Source organism: Dipodomys merriami, unplaced genomic scaffold, assembly GCF_024711535.1.
Source record: "Dipodomys merriami isolate MVZ:Mamm:240054 unplaced genomic scaffold, mDipMer1.0.p SCAF_17, whole genome shotgun sequence".
Lineage (NCBI taxonomy): Eukaryota > Metazoa > Chordata > Mammalia > Rodentia > Heteromyidae > Dipodomys > Dipodomys merriami.
The window spans coordinates 22,669,621-22,685,082 of record NW_027203048.1 but is presented as its reverse complement, the minus strand read 5'-3'; the positions used below and the strand labels follow the sequence as shown (position 1 = coordinate 22,685,082).

At 44.3% G+C, this 15,462-nt stretch overlaps 1 protein-coding gene across 1 annotated transcript in view; it reads left to right on the top strand.

Annotated features, from left to right (window-relative positions):
* The window catches only part of Abcg5 (ATP binding cassette subfamily G member 5), a 29,779-nt gene that overhangs the window by 2,045 nt on the left and 12,272 nt on the right, over window positions 1-15,462 (top strand). The window contains exons 3-9 of the mRNA XM_070025005.1: window positions 5,750-5,886; window positions 5,965-6,063; window positions 10,309-10,441; window positions 13,415-13,554; window positions 14,285-14,414; window positions 14,895-15,108; window positions 15,208-15,413. Of these exons, the coding sequence (XP_069881106.1) occupies window positions 5,750-5,886; window positions 5,965-6,063; window positions 10,309-10,441; window positions 13,415-13,554; window positions 14,285-14,414; window positions 14,895-15,108; window positions 15,208-15,413 (1,059 nt within the window). The remainder of the gene's footprint in view (window positions 1-5,749; window positions 5,887-5,964; window positions 6,064-10,308; window positions 10,442-13,414; window positions 13,555-14,284; window positions 14,415-14,894; window positions 15,109-15,207; window positions 15,414-15,462) is intronic.

The following is a 15,462-nucleotide window of genomic DNA, read 5'->3' as shown; positions in this document are numbered from 1 at the left end:
TATATGTCTGGAATAGAAATTAGGAATGCTACTGGTTAAAATATGAGCACCCTCTCTCCCGCTTCCCCACAGATTCTGTGCTGAAGGTTTGGTTCCCAGTATGGACATAGTAGATGTTGGAATCTTTGCAAGTAGGTTCTTGTGGAAGATGGTTAGACCATTGGAGCCACTGTTCTGGGAAGGGACTGATCTAGTTCTTGCAAGACTCCAGTTAGTTCCTACTAGGGCGAGTTGTTATAAAAAGAGCAAACCAGGTCCCTGAATCTCTTTGGGGTTCTTCTTACCATGCAATCTGTCCCTCTGACATGTCGTCTTGCTGTAACGCCATTTGTCATGGTTCGATGTGGCCAGAAAGCTGTCCCCAGTGCTGAGCAATTGAGGCCACTCAATTTTGAACTTCCAAAAACTGTGTGCTAAACAGATCTCTTGTATGTCAAAGTGCCCAGGCTCAAGTATTTTGTTATAAGCAACAGAAACTGGACTATATTTCTTTGTTTCCAGAGAACAGAATCCATGACCACTCACCTACCACAGCAGGTACACAGCTAGTTGGCAACAGTAGTGTGTTAAGATGATGTGACAATGAATGCTGCCTGCCTTAGTCCTTTTGGGCTTCTATAACAAAAGACAATACACTGGGTAGCTTCCAGACAAATGGATTTATTTCTAATAGTCCTCAAGGATGGGAAGTCTAGGATCAAGGAGCTGGAAAGTTTGTGTGTGATGAGAGCTGGTTTCCTCAGAAAAAGCCTGAGTTCTCTAAGTAAAAGAGGAAACCACTGAAAAAAATTACTGTTTTGATAGAGGTGATAAACAGAGGGGTTACATTTACACGAGTCAGGTAATGAGTACATTGCCTTTTGTTTAGTGTCATCTGTTCCCTCATTCTCTCCATTCCCTCCTTCCCGCCCTCCCATCTCCACTGCTGCATTCTTTTACCCTTTTTCAAAACTTGAGTTCTGTGGCATCCCCCCCACCCTCCCGAAGATATACATGAAAATACACCGTACATAAGGTAAAGAATACAGAATCATCAGAAAAAGAAAAAAGAGAAAAAAATTAAGTCTTTTGTTAGGAGTTCATTTCAGTACATCTTATTTTATATACATATGAAGCGGTGCGTGGGCATTGCCCCTCTGTGATTCTCTCCTAAGGCTAGCCTCTTTTGGTCTCACTGTATGTGACTAGAATCCTGTATAATTTGTCATATCTCAGGGCATTTTAGATCTAATTTCTACATATCAGAGAGAATATGCGTCCTTTGTCTCTCTGATCTTGGCGTACCTCACTTAACATAATTTGTTCTAGTTCCATCCATTTTTCCTGTGAATGATATTATTTTATTCCTTCTAAAGGCTGTTTAAGAGTCCATTGTGCATAGATACCACATGTTTTGGATCCACTTGCCTATTGTGGGGCATATGACTGTTTCCTTATCTTGGCTATTGTGAATAGTGTGGCAATGAACATGGATAGGCAGATGTCCTTGTCATATTTTGGCTCATGATGCTCAGGGTAGATGCCTAGGAGTGGTATGGCTGGGTCATAGGGAAGTTCTATGTTTAGGTTTTTGAGGAACCTGCAGACTGCTTTCTAGAGTGGTTATACTAGTTTACATTCCCTCCAGCCATGCAGTAGAGTTCCTTTTTCCTCACGTCCCCACCAGTATTTGGTGTTCAAATTCAAAATGTTGGCCAGTCTAACTAGGGTGAGATGGAATCTCAGAGTTGGGAAACCTCTTTTATAAAGGTACTAATCCTAACTGTGAGAGCTGGGTTCTACATGTTACACCTTTAATTCTACCTACTCCCTAGTCCCATCACCTGGGAAGTAAAGAATTCAACATATGAATTTTTGTGTGTGTGTGTGGGGGTCCAGTTGTGGGGCCTGAACTCTGGGCCTGGGCGCTGTCCCTCAGCTCTTCAGCTCAAGGCTAGCGCTCTACCACTTGAGCCACAACGCCACTTCTGGCTTTTTTCTTTTTGCTTATGTGGTGCTGAGGAATTGAACCCAGGGCCTCATGCATTGCAAGGCAAGCGCTCTACCACTGAGCCACCTTCCCAGCCCTCAACATATGAATTTTAAGGGGACATAAACATTATTATCCTATCACTAAATAAGATATACACTTTTCTGAAGTTTCCTGTCAGTCCTTTTGTTTCCATTTTGTTTATTTGGGTGTTACTGTGTGTGTGTGTGTGTGTGTGTGTGTGTGTGTGTGTGTGTGTGTGTGTGTGTTGGTACTGGGGCTTGAACTCAGAGTCTGGTTGCTGTCCCTTAGCTTTTTTCCTCAAGGCTAGTATTCTATCACTTAAACCACACCTCCATTTCTGGCTTTTGGTGGGTAATTGAAGAGTCTCATGGATTTTTCTTCCTGGGCTGGCTTTGAACTATAATCCTCAGATTTCAGCCTCTTGAGTAGCTAGGATTACAAGTATTAGCCACTGGTGACCAGCTCTTATTTTCATTTTAAGAAACAATTTCTAAGTATATACATGTACCATAACATTCAAGGATTTTTTAATTTTCCTTTTTCTTTTTTTTTGGGGGCCGGTCGTGGGGCCTGAACTCTGGGCCTGAGCACTGTCCCTCAGCTCTTCAGGTCAAGGCTAGCTCTCTACCACTTGAGCCCCAGCACCACTTCCGGCTTTTTTCTTTTTGCTTATGTGGTGCTGAGGAATTGAACCCAGGGCCTCATGCATGCAAGGCAAGCACTCTACCACTGGGCCACCTTCCCAGCCCTAATTTTCCTTTTGATAACAGAATATGCTCTTTAAAAATTAAAAAGTGAGTTACCCCTATAATGCTTTTTATTTGTGCTCCTTATGTGGAATTAGGAAGGGTAGATATAGTGTCCTCTTCAGAAGTTCACCCCACAGCTACATCATGCTTTCTGTGCCTCTCATAGAGGGTAAACAGTGAGTAAGGCTCTTGGTCTGGGAGTATGGGATAGTTTCTTATGCTATAGCTAATCATGGCTTTATGATAGCATCTATCCTTTTACTGAACAAAAATCCACAGTGCCTCTGAGGCAAAGTTTTTGTGTATTTCTCCCCTTGTCATGTCCTTAAAATCTAGAATGTACTAATCATAGTGTTTTACAAAATGACATGATTCCATTACTGTCTCAAACTAAGCAGCACGATCACATTTTATTAAGAAGGAAATGATAGCATATAGTTCAAAGTCTCAGTAGACAATGGCCTAAAGGAAGTTTGCCTAGGGCCAACCACCATACCTGGAGAATGCCAATTTATATGACTCCCTACCTGCAACCCATTACAGTCCAGCCTGTGGGCTGAAAGCTTCCTGACAGATTATTTTAATTGTAAATTATTTCTGTTCTATGAGAGGAATTAATCCCAAAAGACATAGCTCTATTCACCCTCAAGGTACTAGCCATTTTGGTGTTTGTGATGTTACTATTCTTCTCTCCAATGACCATACATATCAGTTTTTTATATCCTTTCTTGAATGAGCTTTGTCATCCTGCTTCTTCCCTCATTGATGAATTAATAAATATTTGATCCATGTTTAAAAGATCCATGTTTAAGTTAGACATCTTCTACTCAAAAATTTGAAAATGTCTGTAAACTTACTGGCTTAAAACAACAAAAGTATCATTTACTGTATCTCAGGGCTCTGGGTCAAAGTATTAAAAGTTACTTGGCTGGGTAGCTGTCATTTCTTATGAAGATATAGTCAGATGGATATTAGAAGGGTCATGGTCATCTAAAGGCTCAAGTGGGGCTGAGTACAGCTTCCCGGTGACTTTCTCCTGCCGGGGTTGGCTAGCTGCTATTTAACATTGCTCGGTGAGGATGTGTGTTATGAGAAGATCCAGGAGAGAACTCTGAGCATCTCCCACAGGATGCTGAGAAGCAGCAGCTACACTGGGATGTAAGAGGGAATGATGGCATTAAAATGACGTGGTGTGTGTGTGTGTGTGTGTGTGTGTGTGTGTGTGTGTGTGTGTGTGTGTGTGTGTGTGTGTGTGAGAACGAGAGAGAGAAAGAGAGAGAGATTTAAAAGGCAGAAATCAGTATAAAATGATACTAAAGGGCCAGACAACACACAGATATCTGTCCATTGAATTTGATAACAAGGTAGTAGCAGTGATATCCTGGGGGAGGGGTATCTTAATACAGTGGAGAGGCTGTAGATATTTACTGAGATCTTCTGGCAGAGATTAGATCCCGGAAATGTAGGACCTGGGAGTGTCTGGTTAAATGAACCATGCATGAGACCAAAGATCATGAGTGGCAGCTGAAAGTCATGATTCTCGTCTTTATAACTCACTCTCCTTTCTGTTCCATTGTTACTTCTAACCGAACATGCTGGCTAGTTCTGAGCTTCATCGGGTGTTAGGAAAGGTAGTGATGGCTGAAGGGGTTCATTCATCTTTTGACTGCTTCAGAGCAGTAAGCAGCTTCTTTATTAATAGTCATAGAAGATCCTGTCGCAGGCCACCCCAGCCTCACTAGAATTTACTTACTCTCCTCTCAGTTCAGAACTTCCTGCCTGTGGTCTCTGTTATTACATCTAACTGCTTGGCATTCCTGGGCAGGAAAGGCCTGGTAAGGCCTGTCTTGTCTCCAGGAATTCTTGGACTATATGCTAAATTAGAAGCCAGCTGGCTTCTAATCCCAGAGGCTTCACCTAATCTCTAACCCGAGGAAAAACAAAAACAAATAAAATTAAGCAGATGAAACATCTTCTTCTAGTCACCTCAAGTACCAGGCAGTTGGTTCAGTGCAGCTCTTGGTGTTGGCTAAGTCCAGCTTAATTTTCCCAAAGGACTCCCTAAGTCTGTGCTCCTCAACTGCTATCACAGGAGTCATCCAGGGATCTTAATAAAAAGCAGACTTGGGGCCAGTAGGTGTGGACTGAAGCCTGAGATGCCACATGTCTAACAAGCTCCAAAGGGGGTGCTGAGGCTGCTAGCTCTCAAACCACACTTTGTCAGCAAGACCTTAAGTAGTGTCACCTACATTCGGGTACAATGGGACAGTCCCAGGGGACCACGAAAAAGGAAAGAAGATGTTCTAGGAGCCCATGTTTTCCAAGTCACCGCCTTTTGTTTTCTTCTGAGCTTGTGTTCTCCTTTTCAACCCCAAACAAATTTACCAGGGCCAGTGAGTGACTCAAGACCGTAATGCTACCTACTCAGGAGGCTGAGATCTGAGGATTAAGTTTGAAAGTAGCTTGGGTAGAAAAATCAGTAAGACCCTGATCTATCACTAACCTGCAAAAAAGTGGAAAGTCAGGCTGTGGCTCAAATGGTAAAGTGCTAGTCTTGAGGGAAAAAAAGCCAAAGAACAGCACCCAGGACCTGAGTTCAAGCCTGAGTGTACACACACACACACACACACACACACACACACACACACACACACACACACACACACACACACACACACACACACACACACACACACACACACACACACACACACACACACACACACAGAGTAAATAAAGCACCTTCATCTCTGGAGTCCAGTCTCACCACGTTGCCAACACTGACCTTCTCAAAGAAGACATCAGGGCTCGGTCCTAGTTACCAAATTCGGCTGAGCGTGTGTGCACGCACATACAGATTCATTTGTGGCCTGTGAGTTTGACTCACTGAGAACAAATCAGGGTCCCATAGCGGGGTCTCTGCCTCCACGGAGGGCCTTGGAGAGGCTGGTCCGTTGTCATCCGTGGGGGCGGGGGATCCTCAGGGCCTTCCCTTGTTGCCCCCCAGGCTCGGGGAAGACCACGTTGCTGGACGCCATCTCCGGGAGGCTGCGGCGCACGGGGACGCTGGTGGGAGAGGTGTGCGTGAACGGCCGCTCGCTGCGCAGGGACCAGTTCCAGGACTGCTTCTCCTACGTCCTGCAGGTGGGCGCCCACCCCACCCCGGGCCTGCCACTGCCCTGGGGCCTGGATGGGCGACGCTGATGTCCCCCTCTTCTGCAGAGTGACACGTTTCTGAGCAACCTCACCGTGCGTGAGACGCTGCGCTACACTGCGATGCTGGCCATCCGCCACGGCTCTGCAGACTTCTTCCAGAAGAAGGTGAGCGCAGTGAGTTGGAGTTAGGCCCCGTCTAGTGTGCAGCCAGAGATGTAGCCTAAGCTGGGTTTGGGTTTTTTTTTTCTTTTTGGAGAGAAAAAGCGTGAAATATTCCGAATTTTGATAAATATTAATGATAGGTTGAAATGACAATGTTTTGGCTGGATTACTAAAATTAATTTTTTCCATAAACAACTCCCTGCCAGCCCTTTAACTGGGGCTCGAACTCAGGGTCTCATGCTCCTCCTTGGCTTTTGCATTCGAGGCTGGGGCTTCTACTCCTTGAGCCCACCTCCATTCTGGCTTTTTGCAAGTTAATTGGAGACAAGTCTCACAGCCTTTTCTCCCTGGGCTGGTCCATCCTCAGCCCTCAACCTCTTGAATAGCTAGGATTACAGGGAGTGAGCCAGCAACACACCCTGCCTACCTGTTTCTTTTAACTTTGGAAGTTTAGCTACTAAAATATTCCCATGGTTTGCAGACCTCTTCGAGGTCTGTATCTGAACAGATGTTATTTTTCCCCACTAATTTTTCCCAGTTTGCTTCTTGAATGGGCCTCAGCAAAACTGAACTAAGTAAAGAAGAAAGTACTGAATCAACTCTTTTAGGTTCCAATGTGTTTCTTTTATTTATTTATTTTTTTGTTGGTCATGGGGCTTGAACTCTGGGCCTGGGCGCTGCCCTCAGCTCTTCAGCTCAAGGCAAGCACTCTACCACAGCGCCACTTCCAGTATTCTGGTGGTTTATTAGAAATGAGTTTCACAGCTTTTCCTGCCTGGGCTGGATTTGAACCGTGATCCTCAGATCTCAGCCTCCTGAGTAGCTAGGATTACAGGCATGAGCCACTGGTGCCCAGCTTTCCAATGTGTTTCTTACATGCATCTATTTTGGAACTAGCTGCAGGTCCTGCTGAGACCCTGGAAACATGGCTTATTTGTGTTTGGACTGTGAAGGTGTGGGAGCACCCAGTTAACAGTGACAAACAGTGACAGGTAGATGGGCCACCTGCAAAGAGCCATAGCTCCCTGGGAAGCAGGCCTGTGGGTTCTGATGCCCTTGGTGAGTAAGTCTGAGAATCCTGGACAGTTCTTGGAGGTAGCTTTCACTCTAGCGAGGGCTCCAGTCTGTGCAAAGGTCCTTAAGCCTCACAGAGTGATGCCTGGCTCTAGCTCTATCCTTAGAGGTTATCTTTGAGTGCTCAGAGGTTTCATAAGAGTCCTTCTCTCTCACCAGGTTATGCTCAGCTCTGGCATCTGGCTGGGAATTGGCAGACCTCATTGTCACTTCTGCTGAATCTGTAAGGGAGGCACTATCTTTATCTTGTAGATCAAGAAGCTAACACCTGGTAGGAGCTAGTGGCTCACATCTGTAATCCTAGCTACTCAGAAGGCTGAGATCTGAGGATTGAAGTTTGAAGCCAGCCTAGGCAGGAAAGTCCACGACACTCTTATCTCCAATTAGCCAGCAAAAAGCTGGAAGCAGAGGCTGTGGCTCAAGTTTTACAGCACCAGCCTTGAACAAAAATGTGAAGGAATAGCACCCAGGCCCTGAGTTCAAAACCCAGGCAGCTGGGGATGTCAGAGCTGGGTCAGGGACTCAGGCTTTTAGCTCTACCATGTTCCCTTAGTCTCCCAGTGGTCTAAGAGTGCCTGTGAGTTCAGGCCACTGGAAGCTCCAGACATATGGCTTGATAGCCCCAACCATCAGTGGCAAATGAAAAGCTGGGCCACACACCCTTCTGAAGCTTCCTCTCTGTTTGCCTTAGTACTGATGTCTGTAAAGTAGGTAGGGATAAGCCCCACTTGATTGTTTTGTTTTTGCAGTACTGGAGAATGATCCCAGGGCCTTGTACATGTTAGGCAACTGCTCTATCATTGAGCTGTATTGTCAGCTCCCCATAGATACTTGAATAGGAGAAATGAGTCATGAACAGAGTCTTTGAGTTAGTGATCTATTTATATTGTGCCCCATATTGATGGAATCTAAAAAAACCCATGAACTCCTTGAAATGAACTGGTGGCAAATTTGCCCATACTGAATGGCCCTAATGCCTGTTCCAGGAAAGCCCCAAATGTCCTACTGAGGTTGATAGCACAGGGTTGGCCCTGAGACTTCTGAGAAAGCCCCACCCACAGTATACTAGGTTGTGATGAGGTAGTTTAGGGACATGAAGTGCTAGTGATAAAGGGGACAGCCTGGTCCATCTGCTGTGTCTTCAGAAGAACCCTGGACTGAAGCACAGCTCACCTGAGCAAGGCTGTGAGTGCTGGGCTGTGAGGAAGTTTGTGTTTCCTAGATCACCGGAGCCCAGATTATTCTGCTCTCAGTCCCAGCTCTGTCCATACTTAGTAACATGACCTTAGCCAAGTTATAGACCTATCTGAGAATCTATTTTTCCTCTTTCTAAAATAGAACAGTAATGCATTTTTCTTGTAGTGGATGTCAGGAATAGATAGATTATGTGAAAGCATGGTGCTTAAAGACTGATTCCATTGAAGAAACTTCCTTCAGGAGCTGGAGACAGAGTAAATGAATGTTTCCTAGATCCCTGAGGGAAAGCTCATTCCTTTTCTGATGCTGCAGAGATGAAATTTCTGGAATCTTCACTGGCTGATGAGCATACCAACTCAGCCATGTCAAACAAAACTCTTCTAGTCTAATGGCAAGAGGAGAACCCTTCTTTCCCCAGATCACATTAGTGTTGTTATGCATGTTTGCTTTCTCATTATTCCTTTGTGCTATTTGAAATATATCCCTTCTTTGGACCTGTGCTTCATCTCTGCTGGGGGTCCTGGCTCCTCTGGAACTTTCCTCCAGTCTAGTGAGATGTAGTTGTTTTTGTTTGTTTTAGTGCAATGTGTTTCTTTTTTCATTATGAAAGGAGCCCAATTTCACTGGGAGCTGATAGGCACAGACACATGATCATTTTAGAATTCGCAGCTCTCTTCTGAGAATGCTGTTTCCTCTAGTGCAGGTGGGGAATCTGTAAAGGAGGGAGAAGAAGTAGAAGTCTTCCAAACTAGAGATATAGTGGAAGAAGGCCAAGGGAGGAGGAGGAGAAGGCTGGCTTTCTTGATTAGAAAATCAGTAAAGAATATTCTCAGTGTTATTGGTATTGTTATAGAACAATTGAACAGATTGTTGGGATACCAAGCAAAACACTTGGAGAAGTAGGAAAATTCAAATCTATTATACCAGCGGGCCCAGAGGAGTTTCTACTCTAAACTCTGACCTCTCAGCAACCGCAAAATCTATAGAGCTATATAGGAGGGTTGGACTACTAGGGCTGTGCTGGTTGAATATAGGTGTGTTTAAAGTAGGTGGGAGGGTTGATTAGTAGGAACAGCAGTTAGGGTGGATTGGGAAGTTCAAGGCAGGAGGCCTGTTTATAGGAGCAGAACCCACTGATGATCCAAGGAGGAAGAAGGTGATTCATCTCCAGGGGCAAGTTTATGCTGTTCAGTCATTTGTCCTGTAGGGGCATTCCAGGCCGAATAGTCACAGTGCACAGGGTCCTGCCTCATTTCAGGTTTCTGTGCCTTTTATCAGCCAAGCTGACAGAGGGCAGAGGATGAGGAGAGAGGACAGAGGCTTCCTGGATCTACAGATAGAATAGGTTAAGGAGCATTGGCAAGGGAATTTTAAGAAGTGTGGCTGTGGATTATAAATTGGATTCCCTTTAAAGTCCTTAAGGAGATTCAAGATTGGAGTGATTTTTTAATTACTTTTGGAAGCTGGATTATATTCCTTTGATGCAAAACCACAGGGGACTCTCAGACTTATTCAGGTTACAGAAGGAAAACTGGATTCAGTTCAAATCAAATTGGAGGTTTTAAACACAGAAAACATTTACAATAAACAAGTTTCAAATGCAAGCACTTACAAAATAGGCTATGTTATAATTAAACCTTTGGGAATTTTTCTGTATGGACTAAATTGGCTTCAACATTAGAAAATAGGATGTTTCCTAGTGAATTTTTCTGAAACAAGAATAAACTTTTTGTTGTTGTTGTTGCTCTAGAGATTTTAGAAAAAAAAGTTATTTAAATTAGATACATGCATTTAAATTATGATTTAAACCAAATTGGATTGTACTGTAACAGGCTTGATCTCCCCAGGGTGTGGAGAGTCTGAAAGTGGCCCCTGCACTTTAGGGAGGTATTGCTTCTGTGGGGTCTCCTTCAGTCCTTGAAGTGAAATAATAGCCACAGCAACAGGCAGCCCTATTGGGTTTTGTGTCTCCTACAGGTAGAGGCGGTCATGACAGAGCTAAGTCTGAGCCACGTGGCAGATCAACTGATTGGCAGCTATAATTTTGGGGGAATTTCCAGTGGTGAGCGACGCCGGGTCTCCATCGCTGCCCAGCTTCTCCAGGACCCTAGTAAGTGGGATGCAGACCTTCTACCAGCTGCGGCCTGGGCATCCACCGTATGTCTGCAGGTGCTTGAGGCCTTTCTTCATAGTTCCCATTTGGAAAGGGACAGGTGTAGAGCTGAAACCACTGAGGTTTTCTAAACTGAGGATCCAGGTTCTATTTGGAAGTCCTGTGTTCATGTCCTGATGTCCTTCCAAGTATAGATAAGCTCCCAACTTAAAGATGCTTCAACTTTAAGGTGGAGTGAAAGTGACACACATCATACTTCAACTTTTAAATTTTGATCTGTTCCTGGATACTGTGATATGTCATTTATCATAGTCTCTCATGATGCTGGCAATGACAGTGAGCCACAGCACCCAGCTGGCCACAGGGCCACAAGAGGAACAACTGATTCTCTACAATGGGTTGTGTTGACAGGCTATGGTTAGTCTGGTAAGTTAGATGTATTAAGTACATTCTTGACTTAAGGCTACTTTTACTTTCCTATGGGTTTATTGAGACAGAATTCTATCATAGGTTAAGGAATATTTATACAATGCCCCTCTTGGACTTGGGAATATCACACTTGTATTTTTATGTTCCATTTGGGTCTTCCATAAAGATGGGGCCCACCTGCCCCAACTTTACTCATTCTCCTCATTCTCCTCCTCCTTATTCTTTTTCTCTTTTTTTTTGCTGGTCATGGGACTCCAACTCAGGGTCTGGGTGCGGTCCCTGAGCCATTGGACCACAGTGCCACTTCCAGCTTTTTTTGATTAGTTTATTGGAACTAAGAGTCTCATAGACTACCCAGGTTGGCTTCAAACTGCAATCCTCAGATCTTAGCTTCCTGAGTAGCTAGATTACAGGCGTGAGCCACCAGTGCCCAGCTCAACCTTACTTCTTACTAGACTAGTATCACCATGACTGCTGAAAAAGTCCAGTGAATTCTTGGTGTGATTAGAAATATTCATGGGTTGGGCTGGGCATGTAGCTTAGTGGTAGGGTGCTTGCCTAGCACGTATGAAGCCTTAGGTTCAATTCCTCAGTACCACATAAACAGAAAAGCCAGAAGTAGCACTGTGGCTCAACTGGTAGAGTGCTAGCCTTGTGCACAGAGAGGCTCAGGTACAGTGGCCAGGCCCTGAGTTCAAGCCCAGGACTGGCAAACAAACAAAAAACCAAAAAAAAAAAAAGAGAAATATTCATAAGCTGAGGGGCAGTGACTTATGCCTGTAAGCCTAGGTACTTAGGAGGCTACGATCTAAGGATCTCAATTTGAAGCCAGCCTAGTAAAGAAAGTCTATGAGTCCCTTAGCTCCAATTACCCACATAAAACCTAGAAGGGGAGGCATAGCTCAAGCAGTAGGGTGCCAGTCTTGAGCAAAACAGCTAGGACAGCACCCAGGTCCTGAGTTTAAGCCCTAGGTCTGGTGCACTTGCGGACACACACACCCTCATGATGAAATGGAAGGAATTAAAGTAGGAATTTAAATGATGTGCTAAAAATGTATATGCCTTAAGAAAGGGTTATCAAGATGAGATAACTTGTAATCTCCCCTCCCTCTTGCTTGCTTGATTTTCTAATTGAGCAAAGTCTATTATTACTGTGTACTTGAGGGAAGACAGAACGCTGTACTGGAGATTGGACCCAGGGCTTTGTGCATGCTGGGAAAACATGTCACCACTGGGCTACATCCCCAGGCTTTGGATACTTCCTTTACACTGTGATAAACCAACACTGCTTGTCTTCTGATGATGCCTGGTCATTAGAAGGCAAGTAAGAGAAATGCTGTTAAGAGCCCCTGTCATTTTGGGGGAAATAACTTACAGTTAAGTCCTCTATAAAACCAAATCACTGCCCTCATTTCTTTGCCATAAAAGTTCCTAATGCTGGAAACGGTTGCAGACATGAAAGGTTTCTGTGTATGTGTGTGTATGTATGTGTATGTGTGTGTGAGTGTGTGTGTGTGTGTGTGTGTTCATGCATGTGCACCAGTCCTGAGGCTTGAACTCAGGGCCCCAATCTCTCACTTGATTTTTGTGTTCAAGGCTCATGTTCTACCATTTGAGCCACAGCTCTACTTTCAGTTTTTTTGCTGATTAATTGAAGGTACGAGAGTCACAGACTTTCCTGCCTGGGCTGGCTTCGAACTTTGATCCCCAGATCTCAGCCTCCTGAGTAGCTAAGATTGATTACAGGATTGAAAACTAGAATATGATTCTCCCAAAGATACCAATGTCTTGGGGTTCTGGGGGCCTCAGAAAATAGTTGTATTCTCCCAGGAATAGACAGGCAGAACCAGAGAATTAAGGTCCAGCTGCAAGATGAACGAGACTCTCTTGAGTCTTGTCCATCAGGGGGACAATGAAGGGCTGATTCTGCCGCAAAGCAAACCCCCTTTGTGGAGTGACCAAGATGGCGCTTATGTGCTTGATTTTCATGGTTGGGTCATTCAGGCCTCCATAAAGAACTTCCAGATTATGCTTCTGAATGATCCAAACTACCTGGTGCTTACTTTGGCCATGTGGCCTCAGACACATTCACTATGGATTTCTGCTACCCACTTTGCCCCCTTGTGAGCCTTTGCTATCTGCTTTTCAATTCCGATGGAAAGCTGGCTTGTGAATAATTCAATAAAACATCATCCCTCACCAGAAAAAAAAAAAGATTATAAGCTGGAGCCACTGGCATTGGGTTCTGCCAGTCTTTTGGAAATACCTTTGTGTCAGCTTGCCAGTCTTTGTTCTCTGTCACTGTATCCCAGGTGGAGCCCAGAGTCCACAATCCCAAGTAGAATGCCTGATCTGGTTGTCTTCCTATCTCCAGACATGCTTCTGAGCTGAGTTGGGTCTTTCCCCTTGGGTTCACACTACTTCTCAGCACACACTGGATGGGGGCATGGCAGAGCAATAGAGGACAGGTCCAAGTTCTGAGTTTTAAGCACAGAACCTGCTGGGCAGTGGCTGAGGTGTCTGCCTCTTCTTTGCTGGCAGAGGTCATGATGTTTGATGAGCCAACCACAGGCCTAGACTGTATGACTGCAAATCAGATTGTTGTCCTCCTGGCAGAGCTGGCTCGAAGAGACCGCATTGTGATCCTTACCATCCATCAGCCCCGTTCTGAGCTCTTCCAGGTAAGGGATTGCCTCTTGTCCTGCTCAGTTCAAGGGTGTGTTAAACTGGGAATGGTGGGGCAGCAAAGATGCATACTCACGCATTTGGAAACAACAACCCTGATTTGGAAAGGACAAAGGATCAACTTGCTCCTTTCAGCACCTACCATGTGCCAAATGCTTTCTGCACACAAGCACATTTTGTCCCCCGAAGCCATCGTCAGTACGTCCACTTGATAGAAGAAAACAGCAAAACTTAGAAATGACTAAAAATAGAGCCAATATATCCCATTATTATTAAAAGCTTATACTGGTAATCACAGTAAGCTAGTTGCTTGAAAGGCTGTGTTTTTCCCCAAGATCATACAGATTTCTTTCCAAAAACTATCTCATTTGATCCTTCCACTATCTTTTCATTAGCTAGTACTTGCTGTTTATAGGTGAGGGTCTGGGATTTTAAGCACAAACAACAAGCAACCAGGATACCCCATAGGTCACTCTCTGAGTGGCAAGGCTGGAACTTAAACGGATGCCCAGTAGCCCTTTTCTGCCCCAGATAGAATACATGATCCACAGAGGTGCCTTCTGGCTGGTAAGTACAGGGACACACTCTGAGTGTCTCCAAGAGACTCATGGAGAGTGCTGATACATAGCCAAGGTAATCAAAGGCTCAATTGACTGCTCAGAAATGTATTTCTCATAAAGACCTGATGACCTGACCACTCACTAATACCTTCTATTGTCTGATCAGTACTTTGACAAAATTGCCATCCTGACCCATGGAGAGTTGGTTTTCTATGGTACACCGGTAGAAATGCTTGATTTCTTCGATGGCTGTGGTTATCCTTGTCCTGAACATTCCAACCCTTTTGACTTCTACAGTAAGTTTTCCTTTCACATACCCCATCATGAATGATTTTTAGTCTTTCTTACTTCAGACATCTCTCTAGATTGACACCAGCTCTTGTGTGCTTTGATTTTCAATCATGTTTTGGGTTTGGTTTTGTTTTTAAATTTGCCATTGATGGATCTATCAGAATGAGATGAAGGCTCTCTCTCAAACAGATTATTGTAGTCCTACTTTATCAGAGAAAAATTAAATAGCTTCAGAATTCTCTTAGGCAGCCCATAGGGGATATTGCTGGGTAGCTTTAAGATATTCTGACTTTGTAGGTGACATTCTCAACAAGGGTTATTCTGAGAGAATGAAGTATTATGGCTAGTACTCCCTAATCAATGAGTGTGTGTGTGTGTGTGTGTGTGTGTGTGTGTGTGTGCGCACACGTGCGTGCGCATGTGTGCGCGTGCGTGCACATGCTCATTTAAAAACACATGGGTCCTTTTTGGGGGGATATTTTTAGTGGACTTGACATCAGTGGATACCCAAAGCAAAGAACGGGAAATAGAAACCTACAAGCGAGTCCAGTTGTTTGAATCTGCCTTCAGAGAATCTTCAATCTATCAGAAAACTTTGGAGAACATTAAAAGAACAAAACACTTGAAAACCCTACCCATGATTCCTTTCAAAACTAAAGACCCTCCAGGAGCTCTCTGTAAGCTGGCTGTTCTCTTGAGGTAAGAGCCTTGAAAATGTGAGTAAGGCTTATTTTAGGTCTTTACACATTTGCCAATAATGATAGCAAAGAAATTAAAATAGCATTGTTTGGTTTTCAGGAGAGTGACAAGAAACTTAATGAGAAATAAGCAGGCAATAATTATGCGTCTCGTTCAGAATCTGATCATGGGTTTGTTCGTCATTTTCTTCCTGCTGCGGGTCCAGAACCATATTCTAAAGGGTGCTATCCAGGACCGTGTGGGTCTGCTGTACCAGTTTGTGGGTGCGACCCCATACACAGGCATGCTCAACGCTGTGAATCTGTGTAAGTGCCTATGTGGGGGAGGTATGCCTTTCTTTCTCTGAACATTTCC